This window comes from Stegostoma tigrinum, chromosome 18, assembly GCF_030684315.1.
Source record: "Stegostoma tigrinum isolate sSteTig4 chromosome 18, sSteTig4.hap1, whole genome shotgun sequence".
In the NCBI taxonomy this organism is placed as follows: Eukaryota; Metazoa; Chordata; class Chondrichthyes; order Orectolobiformes; family Stegostomatidae; genus Stegostoma; species Stegostoma tigrinum.
The window spans coordinates 24,098,726-24,115,288 of NC_081371.1; the positions used below are offsets into that span (position 1 = coordinate 24,098,726).

The following is a 16,563-nucleotide window of genomic DNA, read 5'->3' on the forward strand; positions in this document are numbered from 1 at the left end:
AGTTGAGGTGCCAACTGAAAGAGAACCAATTCCACATATGAATAGTGCAAATATGTGAATATTATGTGCAAGTGGCTTGGTCTCAGAAAGGTCGTTGACTAGGTGGCTGGCAGATACCTGACAAATTAACGTTTTGGCTCAGCAATGTGATACTTTATGTAAGAAGAATAATAAGCATTAGGAGTAAGAGTAAGTTATTGGGCCATTCGGTAAGATCATGGCTGATCCATTGGTGAACTTAGCTCCAGTTTCCTGCATGCCCCTGTCTCCTCCATGACTGTTGGTTTATTTGTCTATCTAGACAAAAGTCTATCTACCCACCTTTGATTTGTTTCAATTACCCAACCTCCACTGCTTGGTGGAGAAGAGTCCTAAACATCAGTAACCCTCTGAGAGAAGGAATTCTAATTTGTCTTTTCAATGGGACAAGCTTTACTTTGGAATTGTGCACCTTCTTAGACTGTCAGATATAGGAACAGATGTGGGCCATTCAGCCCATCAAGTCTTCTGCGTCTCTTGATCTGAATCAAGATCTGAAAATGCTCAACCTCTTGATTCCCTTACTGATTTAAAAAGTTCTGGAACCACCACTGCCCCCACCCATCACTTAAGAACCTTAAAAAAAGAGATTAGACCAAGAAACAAATTACTCATTTTCACATTTACAAGCATAGAGAAAAGCATTCACTTTTTGCATTATAGCACTGAGTACATTTCAAATATCTTTTACATTTGGCGGTGAACTGTTTTGGAGGTTCTGAAAAATGGTGCATAATACATGTTTATTTTCTTTCTTTAATACTTACACGAATTCGAAAAGCCTCATTTCTCTTGTTCTGCCTAGTTTTTGAGTTTTATGATGAGTATTTCATTTGTTTACAGTGCTGCTTCAATTTTATCACTCCACAGGTATTGGTATCTTGGTCCCCTCAAAGACAAGGCATGTCATCTGTTTAGTATGTTTAGGGTGAGTGCTTGTTTTTAATGCTGAGATTTTGTAATCCTGCCATTGCGTGAGTTTTGATGATATTGTTGGAAGGGAACAAACTGAGAGACCTCATTCAAATCTTAGAAATTGAGTAACACTGTGCAAAAGTACTGCTTTCTTTTACAAGAGACTGGTCAGTTTACTTGTCTCCTAACTTACAGCCTAGGTCAAAAGAACTGCACAGCACAGTGCCTCAGACGTTAGCACTGTTGTCTCACAGTGCCAGGGACAGGGTTTGATTCCACCCTTGGGTGACTGCCTGTGTGGAGTTTGCATATTCTCCCTGCATCTGTATGGGTTTCCTCTGAGTGCTTTGGTTCTTCCCACAGTCTAAAGATGTGCAGATTAGGTGGATTAGCCATGCTAAATTGCCCATAGTGTCCAGGAATGTGTAGCCTAGGTGAATTAACCATGGGAAATGGGGGAAATTGGATCAAAAACAGAACAGTTAAATGACACCCCAGTATAGAAAAAGGAAATAAATCTGACTGTATGGAGGCAGCTTAATAATTTAAATCAAAATTAAAGCACTTGAATGCAACTTCCTCTAAGATCTCACTGCTGTCTTTAACTGTAACCTCCTGTCAATACTGTGTCCTTTCATCTCTTGTGTGCTTCCCACTTTGTTCCATTGATGGTGCCCATGCCATCAGCTGTCTCAGACTTTAGTTCAGGAATTCCACATCAGAATCTGTTTGCCTCTCTCTCCTCTTCTAAGATGCTGCTTTAAACCTGCCTCATTGAACAAGCTCTCATTGTCAGTTTCTGTCTGATCACACTGCTCTGAAGTATGCTGGGTCAATGTTACTAGAATATCTTAAAGCTGGTATATAAATTCAAATTGTTGGTTGCATTTAATTGCATTCGAAAGTTAGTATCAAGTTTCTTGAGGCAACAGTGTGAAAATGACTTCTATATTGAGCCACATTTCTCTGTTCATTGGTTAGGAATGGCCGCAGACTCGTCAGACCTCCATTACTTACCTGGGCCCAACAGAGAGACCACCAGAGCAACCAGAAGAGAAATTACCAAGGCCCAATCTCTGGCAAAGGATACTAAAGAGACTGGAATCGTACTGGGCCACTCCTAAAGAGGGTGAGATGCTCAAATGATGCAAATTTTAGAGCTCTCAGAAGACAATGAGGTATTGTCATCTTGTCATATAGACTTCGTCATACAAGTGATAATGGGAACTGCAGATGCTGGAGAATCCAAGATAATAAAGTGTGAAGTTGGATGAACACAGCAGGCCAAGCAGCATCTCAGGAGCACAAAGGCTGATGTTTCGGGCCTAGACCCTTCATCAGAGAGGGGGATGGGGTGAGGGTTCTGAAATAAATAGGGAGAGAGGGGGAGGCGGACCGAAGATGGAGAGAAAAGAAGATAGGTGGAGAGCAGAGTATAGGTGGGGAGGTAGGGAGGGGATAGGTCAGTCCAGGGAAGACGGACAGGTCAAGGAGGTGGGATGAGGTTAGTAGGTAGGAAATGGAGGTGCGGCTTGGGTGGGAGGAAGGGATGGGTGAGAGGAAGAACAGGTTAGGGAGGCAGAGACAGGCTGGGCTGGTTTTGGGATGCAGTGGGGGGAGGGGAAGAGCTGGGCTGGTTTTGGGATGCGGTGGGGGAAGGGGAGATTTTGAAGCTGGTGAAGTCCACATTGATACCATTGGGCTGCAGGGTTCCCAAGCGGAATATGAGTTGCTATTCCTGCAACCTTCGGGTGGCATCATTGTGGCACTGCAGGAGGCCCATGATGGACATGTCATCTAAAGAATGGGAGGGGAAGTTGAAATGGTTCGCGACTGGGAGGTGCAGTTGTTTATTGCGAACCGAGCGGAGGTGTTCTGAAAAGCGGTTCCCAAGCCTCCGCTTGGTTTCCCCAATGTAGAGGAAGCCACACCGGGTACAATGGATACAGTATACCACATTTGCAGATGTGCAGGTGAACCTCTGCTTAATATGGAAAGTCATCTTGGGGCCTGGGATAGGGGTGAGGGAGGAGGTGTGGGGGCAAGTGTAGCATTTCCTGCAGTTGCAGGGGAAGGTGCCAGGTGTGGTGGGGTTGGAGGGCAGTGTGGAGCGAACAAGGGAGTCATGGAGAGAGTGTGTCTCCGGAAAGCAGACAAGGGTGGGGATGGAAAAATGTCTTGGGTGGTGGGGTCGGATTGTAGATGGCGGAAGTGTCGGAGGATGATGCGTTGTATCCGGAGGTTGGTGAGGTGGTGTGTGAGAACGAGGGGGATCCTCTTGGGGCGGTTGTGGCGGGGGCGGGGTGTGAGGGATGTGTTGCAGGAAATGCGGGAGACGCGGTCAAGGGCGTTCTCGACCACTGTGGGGGAAAGTTGCGGTCCTTGAAGAACTTGGACATCTGGGATGTGCGGGAGTGGAATGCCTCATCGTGGGAGCAGATGCGGCGGAGGCGGAGGAATTGGGAATAGGAGATGGAATTTTTGCAGGAGGGTGGGTGGGAGGAGGTGTATTCTAGGTAGCGGTGGGAGTCGGTGGGCTTGAAATGGACATCAGTTACAAGCTGGTTGCCTGAGATGGAGACTGAGAGGTTCAGGAAGGTGAGGGATGTGCTGGAGATGGCCCAATGAACTGAAGGTTGGGGTGGAAGGTGTTGGTGAAGTGGATGATCTGTTCGAGCTCCTCTGGGGAGCAAGAGACGGCGCCGATACAGTCATCAATGTAATGGGGGAAGGGGTGGGGTTTGGGGCCTGTGTAGGTGTGGTAGTGGCACTGTTCCATGTAACCTACAAAGAGGCAGGCATAACTGGGGCCCATGCGGGTGCTCATGGCCACCCCCTTTGTCTGTAGGAAGTGAGAGGGATCGAAAGAGAAGTTGTTGAGGGTGAGGACGAGTTCGGCTAGGCGGATGAGGGTGTTGGTGGAGGGGAACTGGTGGGGCCTGCAGGACAGGAAGAAGCCTATTCCCAATTCCTCCACCTCCGCCGCAACTGCTCCCACGATGAGGCATTCCACTCCCAGATGTCCAAGTTCTTCAAGGACCGCAACTTTCCCCCCACAGTGGTCGAGAACGCCCTTAACTGCGTCTCCCGTATTTCCGGCAACACATCCCTCACACCCCGCCCCCGCCACAACCGCCCCAAGAGTGTCCCCCTCGTTCTCACACACCACCTCACCAACCTCCGGATACAACGCATCATCCTCCAACACTTCCGCCATCTACAATCTGACCCCACCACCCAAGACATTTTTCCATCCCCACCCTTGTCTGCTTTCCGGAGAGACCACTCTCTCCGTGACTCCCTTGTTCGCTCCACACTGCCCTCCAACCCCACCACACCCAGCACCTTTCCCTGCAACCGCAGGAAATGCTACACTTGCCCCCACACCTCCTTCCTCACCCCTATCCCAGGCCCCAAGATGACTTTCCATATTAAGCAGAGGTTCACCTGCACATCTGCAAATGTGGTATACTGTATCCATTGTACCCGGTGTGGCTTGCTCTACATTCGGGAAACCAAGTGGAGGCTTGGGGACCGCTTTGCAGAACACCTCTGCTCGGTTCGCAATAAACAACTGCACCTCCCAGTCGCAAACCATTTCAACTGCCCCTCTCATTCTTTAGATGACATGTCCATCATGGGCCTCCTGCAGTGCCACAATGATGCCACCCGAAGGTTGCAGGAACAGCAACTCATATTCCATGTCATCTAAAGAATGGGAGAGGGAGTGGAAATGGTTTGCGACTGGGAGGTGCAGTAGTTTGTTGCGAACTGAGCGGAGGTGTTCTGCAAAGCGGTCTCCAAGCCTCTGCTTGGTTTCCCCAAGTGCAGCATTTCCTGCGGTTGCAGGGGAAGGTGCCGGGTGTGGTGCGGTTGGAGGGCAGTGTGGAGTGAACAAGGGAGTCACGGAGAGAGTGGTCTCTCCGGAAAGCAGACAGGGGTGGGGATGGAAAAATGTCTTGGGTGGTGGGGTCGGATTGTAGATGGCGGAAGTGTCGGAGGATCAAGCCCCAAGTGTCCCAGGCCCCAAGATGACATTCCACATTAAGCAGAGGTTCACCTGCACATCTGCCAATGTGGTATACTGCATCCACTGTACCCGGTGTGGCTTCCGCTACATTGGGGAAACCAAGCGGAGGCTTGGAGACCGCTTTGCAGAACACCTCCGCTCAGTTCGCAACAAACTACTGCACCTCCCAGTCGCAAACCATTTCCACTCCCCCTCCCATTCTTTAGATGACATGTCCATCATGGGCCTCCTGCAGTGCCACAATGATGACACCCGAAGGTTGCAGGAACAGCAACTCATATTCCGCCTGGGAACCCTGCAGCCTAATGGTATCAATGTGGACTTCACCAGTTTCAAAATCTCCCCTTCCCCTACTGCATCCCTAAACCAGCCCAGTTCGTCCCCTCCCCCCACTGCACCACACAACCAGCCCAGCTCCTCCACTCCACCCACTGCATCCCAAAACCAGTCCAACCTGTCTCCGCCTCCCTAACCTGTTCTTCCTCTCACCCCAAGCCGCACCCCCATCTCCTACCTACTAACCTCATCCCACCTCCTTGACCTGTCCGTCTTCCCTGGACTGACCTATCCCATCCCTACCTCCCCACCTATCTTCTTTTCTCTCCATCTTCGGTCCGCCTCCCCCTCTCTCCCTATTTATTCCAGAACCCTCACCCCATCCCCCTCTCTGATGAAGGGTCTAGGCCCGTTACGTCAGCTTTTGTGCTCCTGAGATGCTGCTTGGCCTGCTGTGTTCATCCAGCTTCACACTCATAGTCATATAAGGATGAGTTTGCAATTAATTGTATGCATTTCGAGAAGGAGTGTAAATGTTGTGTATTCATGCATTGAGTGGAAGCACATTTCTTAATTTTTATTTTGCCTCTCATTTTGATTTACACCCTGTAGCACTAGCAGTGAGAGTGCATAATCTGTTGCTACAGGTTGCCTGGCTGGTCACAATGTGGAAAATGAGAGTTTGGAATCCATTATTAAGTATGAGGTTGCATGGTAAAATAGGGATGAGTGAGCACAGCGTTGTCAAGGGGAGGTCATACCTGACAAATCTGTTAGAATTCTTTGAGGAATTAATGAACACGTTAGATAAATGAGAGCCGGTGGATGTGAACTATTTGGATTTCCAGAAAGCCTTTGACGTTTCTGCTGTGCCTCCTGAATTACCTCCAGCCATTGCTGTTCCACTGTCCACCGACTAGGCTGCCCTTCCTATCTCCTTTGGCCAGCTCCTCCCTCATATTCTTTGAGGTTGTTTTTCCTCAACTGTAATATCATTAATCTGATTCCAGACTCCTTCTCAAATTGCAGGGTGAATTCTATCATATTATGATCACTGCCCATTTGGGGTTCCTTCACCTCAACTCTCTAATCCATTCTTTCTTATTACACATCACCAAATCCAGAATTCCTATTCTCTCATGGAGACCAGCATAAGCTGTTCCAAGAAAGGCATCTTGCAGACTTCCCATGAATTTCTTTTCTTTAGATTTGCTACCAATCTGGTCCACCTGCATATTGAAGTTCCCATGATTGTTGTAATTGTGTTTTTCTTACATGCCTTTTCTATCTCCTGATTTATTTTTTGCCACACATCCTGACTACTGCTTGAAGGCCTGTACATCACTCATTGTATTAAATTCTAGTCTGTCACTCATTTTTGATATTTGCTATACAACATTTAAACACCCTGAACTGCTTGACTTAGATTCAAGACTCAAAAACTCCTGGGAATAGCCTCTGTTAACAACGAGATCTTGTGCGACATGACTCTGCCTCTAGGTCAGAAGCTTGAGGTGTGAGTCCTACCCTTGGACATGATGGTCAAGGAACATGTGTTCGTAACACTGGTAAACCAGTTGAGCATCAACTTATAAATTCTTTTAAAAGAAAGCAATGGCGCACCTTAAGAGCCAGTGTGGCTCCTGGTCAGATATGGTGAAAAGAAAACTGAAACCTTAGCCATCACTAACCATAACTCAGACTACAACATGAATGTAAAAGTGTTTTTTTGCCATGTAAATCTGACTCTCTGAGTGAACTACCTCATTATGGGTAGCAAAGTGCAAGCTGCAATTTAAATCATACTTTTTCATTAAGATATGTGGTAAAGTCCCAAATTAGGAAACACAAATCAGAGTTTATAGAGTCATAAAGATGTACAGCATGGAAACGGACCCTTTGGTCCAACTCGCCCATGCCAATCAATACCCTAAATTAATCTTGTCCCATTTGCCAGCATTTGGCCCATATCCCTCTAAACCTTTCCTATTCATATATTCATCCCGATGCCTTTTAAATGTTGTAATTATACCAGCCTCCGCCACTTCCTCTGGCAGCTCAATCCACATATGCACCACCCCTTAGGCCCCTTTTAAATCTTTCTCCTCATACCTCAAACCTATGCCCACTAGTTTTGGACTCCCTCACTCCAGGGAAAAGACCTTGACTATTCACCCTATCCATTTATATTGTGAAAATCCATTGATAGACACACATGGTTAGCAACATGGAATGGTCATGAAACTGAATTCATATTGTTTGACTCTGACTCTATGTCATCTTCCTTTTTCCTTCCCATCTCTACTATGCCAGGATGGGTGTATAGCATATTCCCTGGGTTTAGAAAATGTTAATTCAGACAAAACGGAAGAGGATGAAATAGTTCTGCCTGTAAATGGTTTGTCTTTGAAAAATAATGCTCAGATTTTCATTGAATTTCCTAACCTGACTACAGTGATGCTGATGCCAATGGAGCCAAAGCACTGGAAGGAAGTACAGAAAACAGCAGTGGAAGTAACCATCAGCACGCTTAACAAGCAGACAGACTTCAAGGTGAGAGTGTTATTATGAGGCAGTTGATCTAAAAGAGTTAATTCGCAAGATTTAGAACAGTTCCACCCACTTGTGTATAAATTGGGAGGAACTAGTTTGTTCTAAGTAGTTGTTCAAGTATGTTACTGGTTGTTTGTCAGTTCTATGGTCTACTGCCATGTATCGTAAGCCGGGTTACCATCTGTTAGAACGTAGAACTGTAGAGCACAGTACAGGCCCTTCGGCTCACGATGTTGTACTGAACTCTTAACCTAAACCTAAGGTCTATCTAACCCCCACCCCTACCTTATATTAACATCCATATGCCTATCTAATAGCTGCTTAAATGCCCCTAATGAGGCTGACTCCACTCCATCTCCGGCAATGTATTCCATACTCCTACCACTCTCTGAGTAAAGAACCTACCTCTGACGTCTCCCCTATGTCTACCTCCACTCACTTTAAAACTATGCCTCCTCTCAGTAGCTACCTCCACCCTAGGAAAAAGTCTCTGGCTATTCACTCTGACCATTTTGTATGCCCGTATCAAATCACCTCTCAGCCTTCGTCGTTCTAAAGAGAAAGCTCTAGCTCTCTCAACCTTTCCTCATACGACCTTCCCTCCATTCCAGGCAACATCCTGATAAATCTCCTCTGCACCTTTTCCAACGCTTGCACATCTTCCCTGTAATGAGGTGACCAGAACTGGACACAATACTCCAGATTTTATATATTTTATATAGCTGGACCATAACTTCACAGCTCTTGAACTCAATCCCTCTATTAACACACCGTACGCCGCCTTAACTCTATCCACCTGGGTGGCCGCTTTCAGGGAACTGTGGACATGAACCCCAAGATCCCTCTGCACCTCCACACTGCCAAGAATCTTGCCATTAACCCTATATTCTACTTTCAAATTTGTCCTTCCAAAATGAATCACGTCACACTTTTCAGGGATAATCTCTATCTGCCACCTCAGTCCAGCTCTGCATCCTATCAATGTCCCTTTGTAACATAGAATAGCCCTCCGCACTATCCACAACTCAACCCACCTTCGTATTATCCGCGAACTTACTAATGCACCCTTCCACTCCTTCATCATCCAAATCATTTACAAAAATAACAAACAGGAGAGGACCCAGAACAGATCCTTGTGGTGTACCACTCATAACTGAGCACCGCGTTGAATATTTTCTATCCACTACCACCCTTTGTCTTCTAAGGGTCAGCCAGTTCTGAATCCAATCTGCCACATTTCCCCCTATTCCGTGTCTCCTTACTTTCTGCATGAGCCTACCATGGGGAATCTTATCAAATGCCTTACCTAAATCCATGTATACCACTTCCACTGCTCTACCTTCATCCACATGTTTGGTCACCTCTTCAAAGAATTCAATAAGGTTTGTGAGGCATGATCTACCCCTTACAAAATCCATGCTGACTACCATGAATCAAACTGTGTCTGTCCAAGTAATCATAAATCCTATCTCTTGGCGCCCTTTCCAATAATTTGCCCACCACTGAAGTTAAGACTAACTGGCCTGTAATTTCCAGGGTTATCCCTATTCCCTTTTTGAACAAGGGAGTGATGTTTATTAGGAGATAACAATGTCTGTTATGTAGAGTTAATGTATTTAACTAGTCTTAGGCCAATGAAACCTGTTAATAAACTACTCATTCTCACGTGTGTGCCTCTTTTGCTGGAGATTTATTTGTAGTTCATCCTTCACAGCATAATGCTGGTGAGGCATGCAGGTTAGTATTAGAAGGAAGAATTATTGCAGCAAACCTACTCAACAAACATCATAAGACCATGTGCCAGCTGTGACATCTACAAATGAGAGTGGTTATTGTCAGTACTAGCTGCCAGGAACTGACTATGATGGAGGACTCGATTCGGTCCTGTTTTATAGGCAGTTCTGCAATAACACATGCATCACAAATTGGCTATAACATGACTGACGAATAGGAGAACGCTGTTTCTAAAACGCAGTAATGTGATTCCATCAGGGTGCAGAGGAATATGCATCAACATCAAATGGTTGTTTCTCAGGCTTTGTCGTGAAGTGCTCTCTGTGAGAGGCATAGTCCTCCAGGATAGTGGAAGCTGGTGATGAAGTAGTAGTAGTTCAGGATGCAGCACCATGAGAGCTTTCCACTTCTGTTTTGTCTTATTTCCTGAGGGAAAGTGAGAGACAGTTGTAGCTCTTAGACGACAATGATTACATTGCAGAATGCTGCAGGGTAGCAATTTGTGGAATAAGATCTTATTTGACACCCTATGAACAGCTTCTTCAAAGGGCGGCACGGTGGCTCGGTGGTTAGCACTGCTGCCTCACAGCACCAGCAGCCTGGGTTTTATTCCACCCCCAGGCGACTGTCTGTGTGAAGTTTGCACATTCTCTCCGTATCTGTGTGGATTTCCTCCAGGTACTCTAGTTTCTTCCCACAGCCCAAGGATGTGCAGGGAAGGTGGATTAGCCATGCTAAATTGCCCATAGTGCCCAGGGATGTGTGGGTTAGATATGGGAAATGCAGGGATAGGGGAACGGGTCTGGATGGGATGCTGTTCGGAGGGGCAGTGTGGACTTGTTGGGCTGAATGGTGTGTTACCACACTATTGGGATTCTATGGAAAAGGAAAAAGGGCACAGCAGCAAAAATTGGATGTCTTTTTTAAGCCAACCCCTAAGAAATAGTCAGAAGACAATGAACCACAGCCATCACTTCTGGATTGACTACGTTTTGCCCTAACCCTGCAACCACAAGTGCACCTGAGGTAGTGGTGATGGTGATGGTGATAATGATGATGACAATGACCCTCAGCCCCTGCATTAACAACAGAGCGACTTCAAACCTTCTCCCCTAATAAGTCACCTTGACATTTTTTAAGGTAGGGTATTAAATTTACTTTTACTTCATGATTAGGCAATGAATTCAACATTTATTCAAATTGTGCTATTCTTTGTGTTCGGCTTTTGAGTGATTTTTGAGCCATTTTGAGTGAATTTTTTGGTGGCCTGCCCCAACCTCACTTTTCCCGTAGGCCCCATTATTTCTATAGCGCGATTTTCTATAAAGCGATGTTGCACAGGAATGAAACTATAGTGTTATAGTAGAACTGATGGTAATTTATCAAAAAGGTTACTTTCATATTTGGAAACTTCACTGTACAGTCATAGAGATTATATGACTATGGGGGAGAAAAACTTAACCAAATCAATGGAGCATATCAAGTTGCATGCTCATGATTTGATTCATTTAAGATTTCAGTAGCAGCAAATCAATCTGTTATGAAGTTGGCAAATCAGAAGATGACACTGCTACTTCCACTGTCTATTATTTTAGGGAGAGTAAGAATTCATTAATCCTGCACTTGCAGAATATCTAGAACCACACTTAAACAATGGTCATTTGGCTGAGACAGCAGAGCATGGCTCCCACAGCAAGATTCAGCATCTTAAGGGAAGGCAAAGGAAAAAAAGTTGAACATAAACAAAACAAAGTTAATATTGTTCTGTTTCTGAATTCATAAGAATTAATAGAGAGTTGTTGGTCCATTGGATTTCATCCTGAAATGATCCTGCTACCTAATCATGTGAAATAGGCAATTTACATCTGTTTTACCTCTGCTTCCTGTGGAACCAGATACATTTCGTGTGAATTGGGACTGGAGGAAATATGCATAGGCTGTGATCTCAGCTCTCTACTAGCAGTAGTACTAACGGTTTTTGTACAGTTAGGATTCCAGTTGGATTGGAAACATGAAATCTCTTTTCCCAGCTTTGCGTTCCAGTTACATTCTTTGTCAATTAAACATATTACAAGGCTAAAATATTCAGACAGAAACTCTGAGCAAGCAATTCAATAGAGCAAGGAAGATCTTGCTAAATGTATCTTTTGCTTTCCTACAGCGTACTGAAGATGCCATGAACATTTGTATAGAACCTGATACTATTAGCAAGCGGCAATTTGTAGCCACGGGGTAAGTATCAATTGTCTGTCATTCACCTGTTAAATAATTGGCTGAGTCAGAGCTCAGTTTTTAGAAGAACTTTGTGAGAAATGTTATCTTGTCATTGTTGATAGCAACTCCAAGTTTACAATAAAATGAACAGTAATAGTTAAAACTTTTCAATAAATGATATATATTATTTTAAAAATTACTTCCTCCTTCCCAGAACACATGACAGAGCCTTGTGGTTTTGTCTGCACTGATGGATGTGGGGGTGAATGCAGACCTGAAATTTTGTGTAAATACTGAGCATCAACCTGGCTTCCAGTTCTTTTGCTTGAAAAACTCCCTGTAGAGAATATGTCGCAAAACCAAAGCAGATGTATCATTGGCAAATCACTGCTGCATCAATTTTATGACAATTTCACATTTCAGTATTTGGTGTACTTTTTCCCATAAAATAACGGTGTAGGAGCTTAGATATTTGAGAGCTAATAATGAAAGTAAATCATGCTCCATTTCCCACTTCATCCTGAACAATGTTGTCAATTTGTTCACTCCACTGCATCAAAGAATATGAGTAGAAAGGAGCTACCACTGGTGTGTTTTCCATAAAAACAATGGTGCCTATTTAATTAAATAGAACCCATTATCTGGACATAATAAATAATTAAACAAACAGCCAGGACAGAACCAAACAGAGTGCAATGGAAATCTGAAATTTTAATGGAAACATTAAAATAGATCAACTTGCATCTGAAAAAAACAGGTTGATAATTTGAATAGGAGCTTTCGTGCAAATCTTTACCAGATTTAAAACAAAGGAAAGGGTCAGAGTTTAAAATTTAAAGAAGTAGCCAATGGATTTAATAGTTTGAAAACATTAAGATGCATTATTTTGGCACATGTGAATGTGCAATTTCTTAAACCACAATTTTTGTTGGAGGCAATAATTTGTGTAAAGTGGACCTATAGATATGTTAGGAACACATAGAAAGGTGGTCAGTCATTGGTTAGAAAGAGGTGAGACAAAGCAAGCATAGTTCCAAAACTAGAAAATAAAACATTATCAATATTATCAACTGTTTTTATAAGCTGTCAGTAACAGATTCATCAACAACACATGATTTAGTACTATTTCTAAATCTTGTGATCTTTTGCAATTATTTTACAATGAATCAGATAAGTACAATGTTGATAATACCCCTGCACCCTTCCCCATATGAGTTGGAAGGTGAGAAACTGTGTCGCTGTCTGTCAGTTGGTGTTTTGGCTAATTGCACACATTTCTTGCTTGACCATTAACAGGACTCAGAAGTTAACTGATCCACTCCTATGTCCTGAAGGCAGCCAAGTTCTCCAAGCCAGTTTCTGTAAACTACAGCTACCCCAGGTGAGATCTCACTTTCTGACCTGCACTTTTTTTTAAAAAAAGGTATGAGTGTTCCCTGCATTCACTTCTTTATCTCACTTCAAGAATGTAGTGAGTGCTTACCTGAACTCCCTATAGCATTAAGCTCTGCTCCTCGTTAGTAATAGTTTTAAGGGTGTAGAAATAGCCGATCTAGTGGGGTTAGAAATAGCTTGCCTGACAACATCTCAACCTCACATTTTCATGACCTTTCACATTCAATTGATTTCTGGCAGGTTGAAACCTGTCATTTATCTCAAATTTTAGTTTATTAAAGTCTTCCTTTTCATAATAGCTCAATTGCCAATCCAGCATCAGAAGTTAGTCAGTAATCTCTTGAATCACCCCCATAAAGAAAACCTTCAAAATGTCTGGCATTCTAATTTCTCTGCATTGACCATTGCTGGATGGCTGAAGTATACAAATGACATTGTGTTTTGGAGTGTATGTGATTCCAACATAACCTGCCAATTTCTTATACAAGAGAGTTGGATCCAATCTGAATGACCGAAGCATTATTTTCTTTCTTTCTTTCTTCTCAGGGAACAAAAGGTTTCTTCAGTATAGATAATGAAGACTATGAGGCTGTCTCTGTTGATGTGAAACTACTTCCCCGAAAACTCAGGTTTTTCTGTGATTCTATCAAAAAGCAACAGCTACAATAATTGCAGACACACAACATTCAATATCCCTCAGTTGATACACTGATTTTACCTGTTTACTCAACACATCCATAAACATTCTTCTATTACCCTTTTACTTTTGCTGAATCTAATTTTATGTTCAGAAGCACATATTTTCATTTGACATTCTTAGATTTCTGAGACAAGCAGAAGTTAGAGGTTTGGAGTGCAAGAGGACACTGATTAAAAAAAAAACTTGTACTTTCCAAACCAAAACAGCCCAGTATTACCTGAGATTACGGAATGTTCTTTTCAAGATATTTTTCAACAGCTGCTATTGCTTGGAAATCCGTTTTACAGGATGAGATGAGTTCCTTGCTATTATTAATTTTCACACCACCTTCTTGAACAGATGTCTAGCCTCTCCAGAACTGACTGTTACCAAGAAGGAAATGCAACTGAATCAAAGTTTTGAAATCAGGAAATATGATCAGTTAGTTATACAGAGCTGCAGTAGGTAGTAACCCATTCTCTAGTGTCTGGCCGAAGAGCTTATTGTTTATATAGAAGGAACTCTCATTGGTAATGACGCTCACATTTTTGGAATGCTTTGAAACAATTTGCAATTAATGAATTACTCTTGAAAGATGATCAGTTTTGTTTTGTAAAATTGAAACTCAATTTGATAGAATAAGGTTCCACAAATAACAAATGACATCTGTTTTGAATATTCTGAATATTTGTTGGAACATATCAATTTTCATAGAGATCTTTTACAACACCTAAACAAACTGCGAGAAAGGTAAACATTATATGAACACTGGCCAGTATAATGTTTGTTCTATTGTAATTTATATAAATGAAAGAGAAAAATAATGTTACATTTTTGCAAGCTGGCACATGTTATTTAAATTAGAAAATGCTGGAAATAGCTATCAGGTAAGATCTCTGTCCACATGTGTTCCCTGACCTGCTGAATATTTCTAGCATCTTCTGATTGTATTTAAAATTTCCAGCAATGACAGTATTTTCCTTTTTTAGATGTTAAACCACTGGTACTGACCAGAACAGAATGTGGGCTAAAATATACCAAATGTTTGAATGAGTTTGTGATATTACTGTGTTTGTGATGACGCTGATTATTTCATGGCTGGGTATTTCTTCACTGTAAATTTGTGTAAACGAGGGTTGTTTACTAATACCTTGTGCATGAGAATGTGGTTTTGTGTGTGGGGTTTTCTGACCTGTAAGAATGGTGTGTGTGTGTTGTGGGTGTGGAGGGAAGGAGTCTGTAACAAAACTTCTGTAAAGCCAGATTCTGTACCTCTGAAATTCTGTCTGGTGCAAAAAAATTCTAATTGTTGCTGTGTGCAAGTTAATGTTATGTAGCAGAATGCTGATTTAAGAGCGTCATGGTTGTATTCACTAAGTCTGCCTAAAGAGAGATACTAGAAGCATTCTTACATACCTTCTGGCAGCCAGATTAAAAGCAACATGGGCTGAGATCAGCCTTTAGAAAAAAAGATGTCTCATTTTGTCTTAAGTATGGGTGTGGTTGTTTTTCAGAGCAAGACGCCCTGACCCTACCAATGGGAAAGCCAGTCAGTCAGGTCCCTGCATAGGTGTGCCATTCCTTCTCAGACTGCTGGCTAATCAGAAATTGGCAGCCACTGGGAGCAGCAGCTAAGACCTGGGTTGTAGTCTGTACAGCAGCATTGAAGGTCAGGACCAGCAAAAACACCATGCTTTTTCAGGGAGACGGACATGATAATGAGGAGGGGTGGATTGAGGGATCAGTGGCCATATTCCTGCCTCTCCATTCAGTCATTTTCCCAGATTGTAACAGGTTGAAGTACCCCTAAGCCTGGCAGGAAAGCTGCCTCTTTCTTGCCTGCTCGAAATAGATAATTAGGCCAATGACATGTTGAGGTTCTTAAATGGTTGCTAATTGACCAGTTAAGGGCTTAATCTGTTTCAGTGTGGGGAAAGTTGTCAATGAATATTCCTGCCCAGCACTAATTGCAGAGGTGATAGAAAGGGGCAAATATCTTCCTTGTGTCAACCAGCCCATAGAAATGGTATATTGCCCATTAGAGTTTATTTATCGATTCCTAGCTAAATCCTGTATGGCTAGGAAGAAGTCTTTCAAATTGTTTTGTTGCCACATCATCCAAACCACTGACACGGTTACTGGTTCAGACTTTGATATCATGAGGAAGAAGCATCCTTCCCTTGTTTCCAATGATTTTGTGATCATTCATAACAAATATATAAATTAGGAGGAGTAGGCTACTCAGCCACTCAGTCCTGCTCTGCCATTCAGTGAGATCATGGGTTGATCTTAATTAATCCACAATGCCACACACCCCTGACAATTTCACATTTTCCTCCTGTTGTACTCATTTTGCCACAACTTAACTTGTACACCAGCAACTTGAGCAATCATGTATACAAAGTGTAAAGTGTTAGATCTTGCTAACCAGTAAATGACCCATTTATGCCAACTGTTTCCTGTTGGCTAGCCATTTTTTAATCTATTCCAATATTTTACCCCTTTGACTATTAGCTTTTTGGTTTTGGTTTCACTTTTCATAATAACCCTTGATATGGCACCTAATCAAGTGCCTTCTGGAAATGTAAGTATAGTAATATCCACCAGTTTCTTTTTTTAAAATCCATGGCATATGTTACTTCCTCAAAGAACTTCTTCAAGTTGAAAACATAATTTTCCTTTCATAAAATCATGTTGACTTTGCCTGATAATCTTGAACTTTTCTAGT

General features: G+C 43.0%; 1 protein-coding gene across 2 annotated transcripts in view; it reads left to right on the forward strand.

Moving 5' to 3' along the window:
* Positions 1-16,287, forward strand: part of agk (acylglycerol kinase) — a 35,518-nt gene extending 19,231 nt beyond the window's left edge. Inside the window, exons 10-15 of one of the 2 annotated variants that reach the window (XM_048549342.2) lie at positions 910-967; positions 1,936-2,083; positions 7,716-7,813; positions 11,709-11,779; positions 13,058-13,142; positions 13,703-16,287. In XM_048549342.2, coding sequence (XP_048405299.1) covers positions 910-967; positions 1,936-2,083; positions 7,716-7,813; positions 11,709-11,779; positions 13,058-13,142; positions 13,703-13,825 — 583 coding nt within the window. In that variant the 3' untranslated portion in view covers positions 13,826-16,287. The remainder of the gene's footprint in view (positions 1-909; positions 968-1,935; positions 2,084-7,715; positions 7,814-11,708; positions 11,780-13,057; positions 13,143-13,702) is intronic. The other variant, XM_048549343.1, reaches the window with a different exon arrangement.
* The last annotated feature ends 276 nt before the right edge of the window (positions 16,288-16,563 follow it).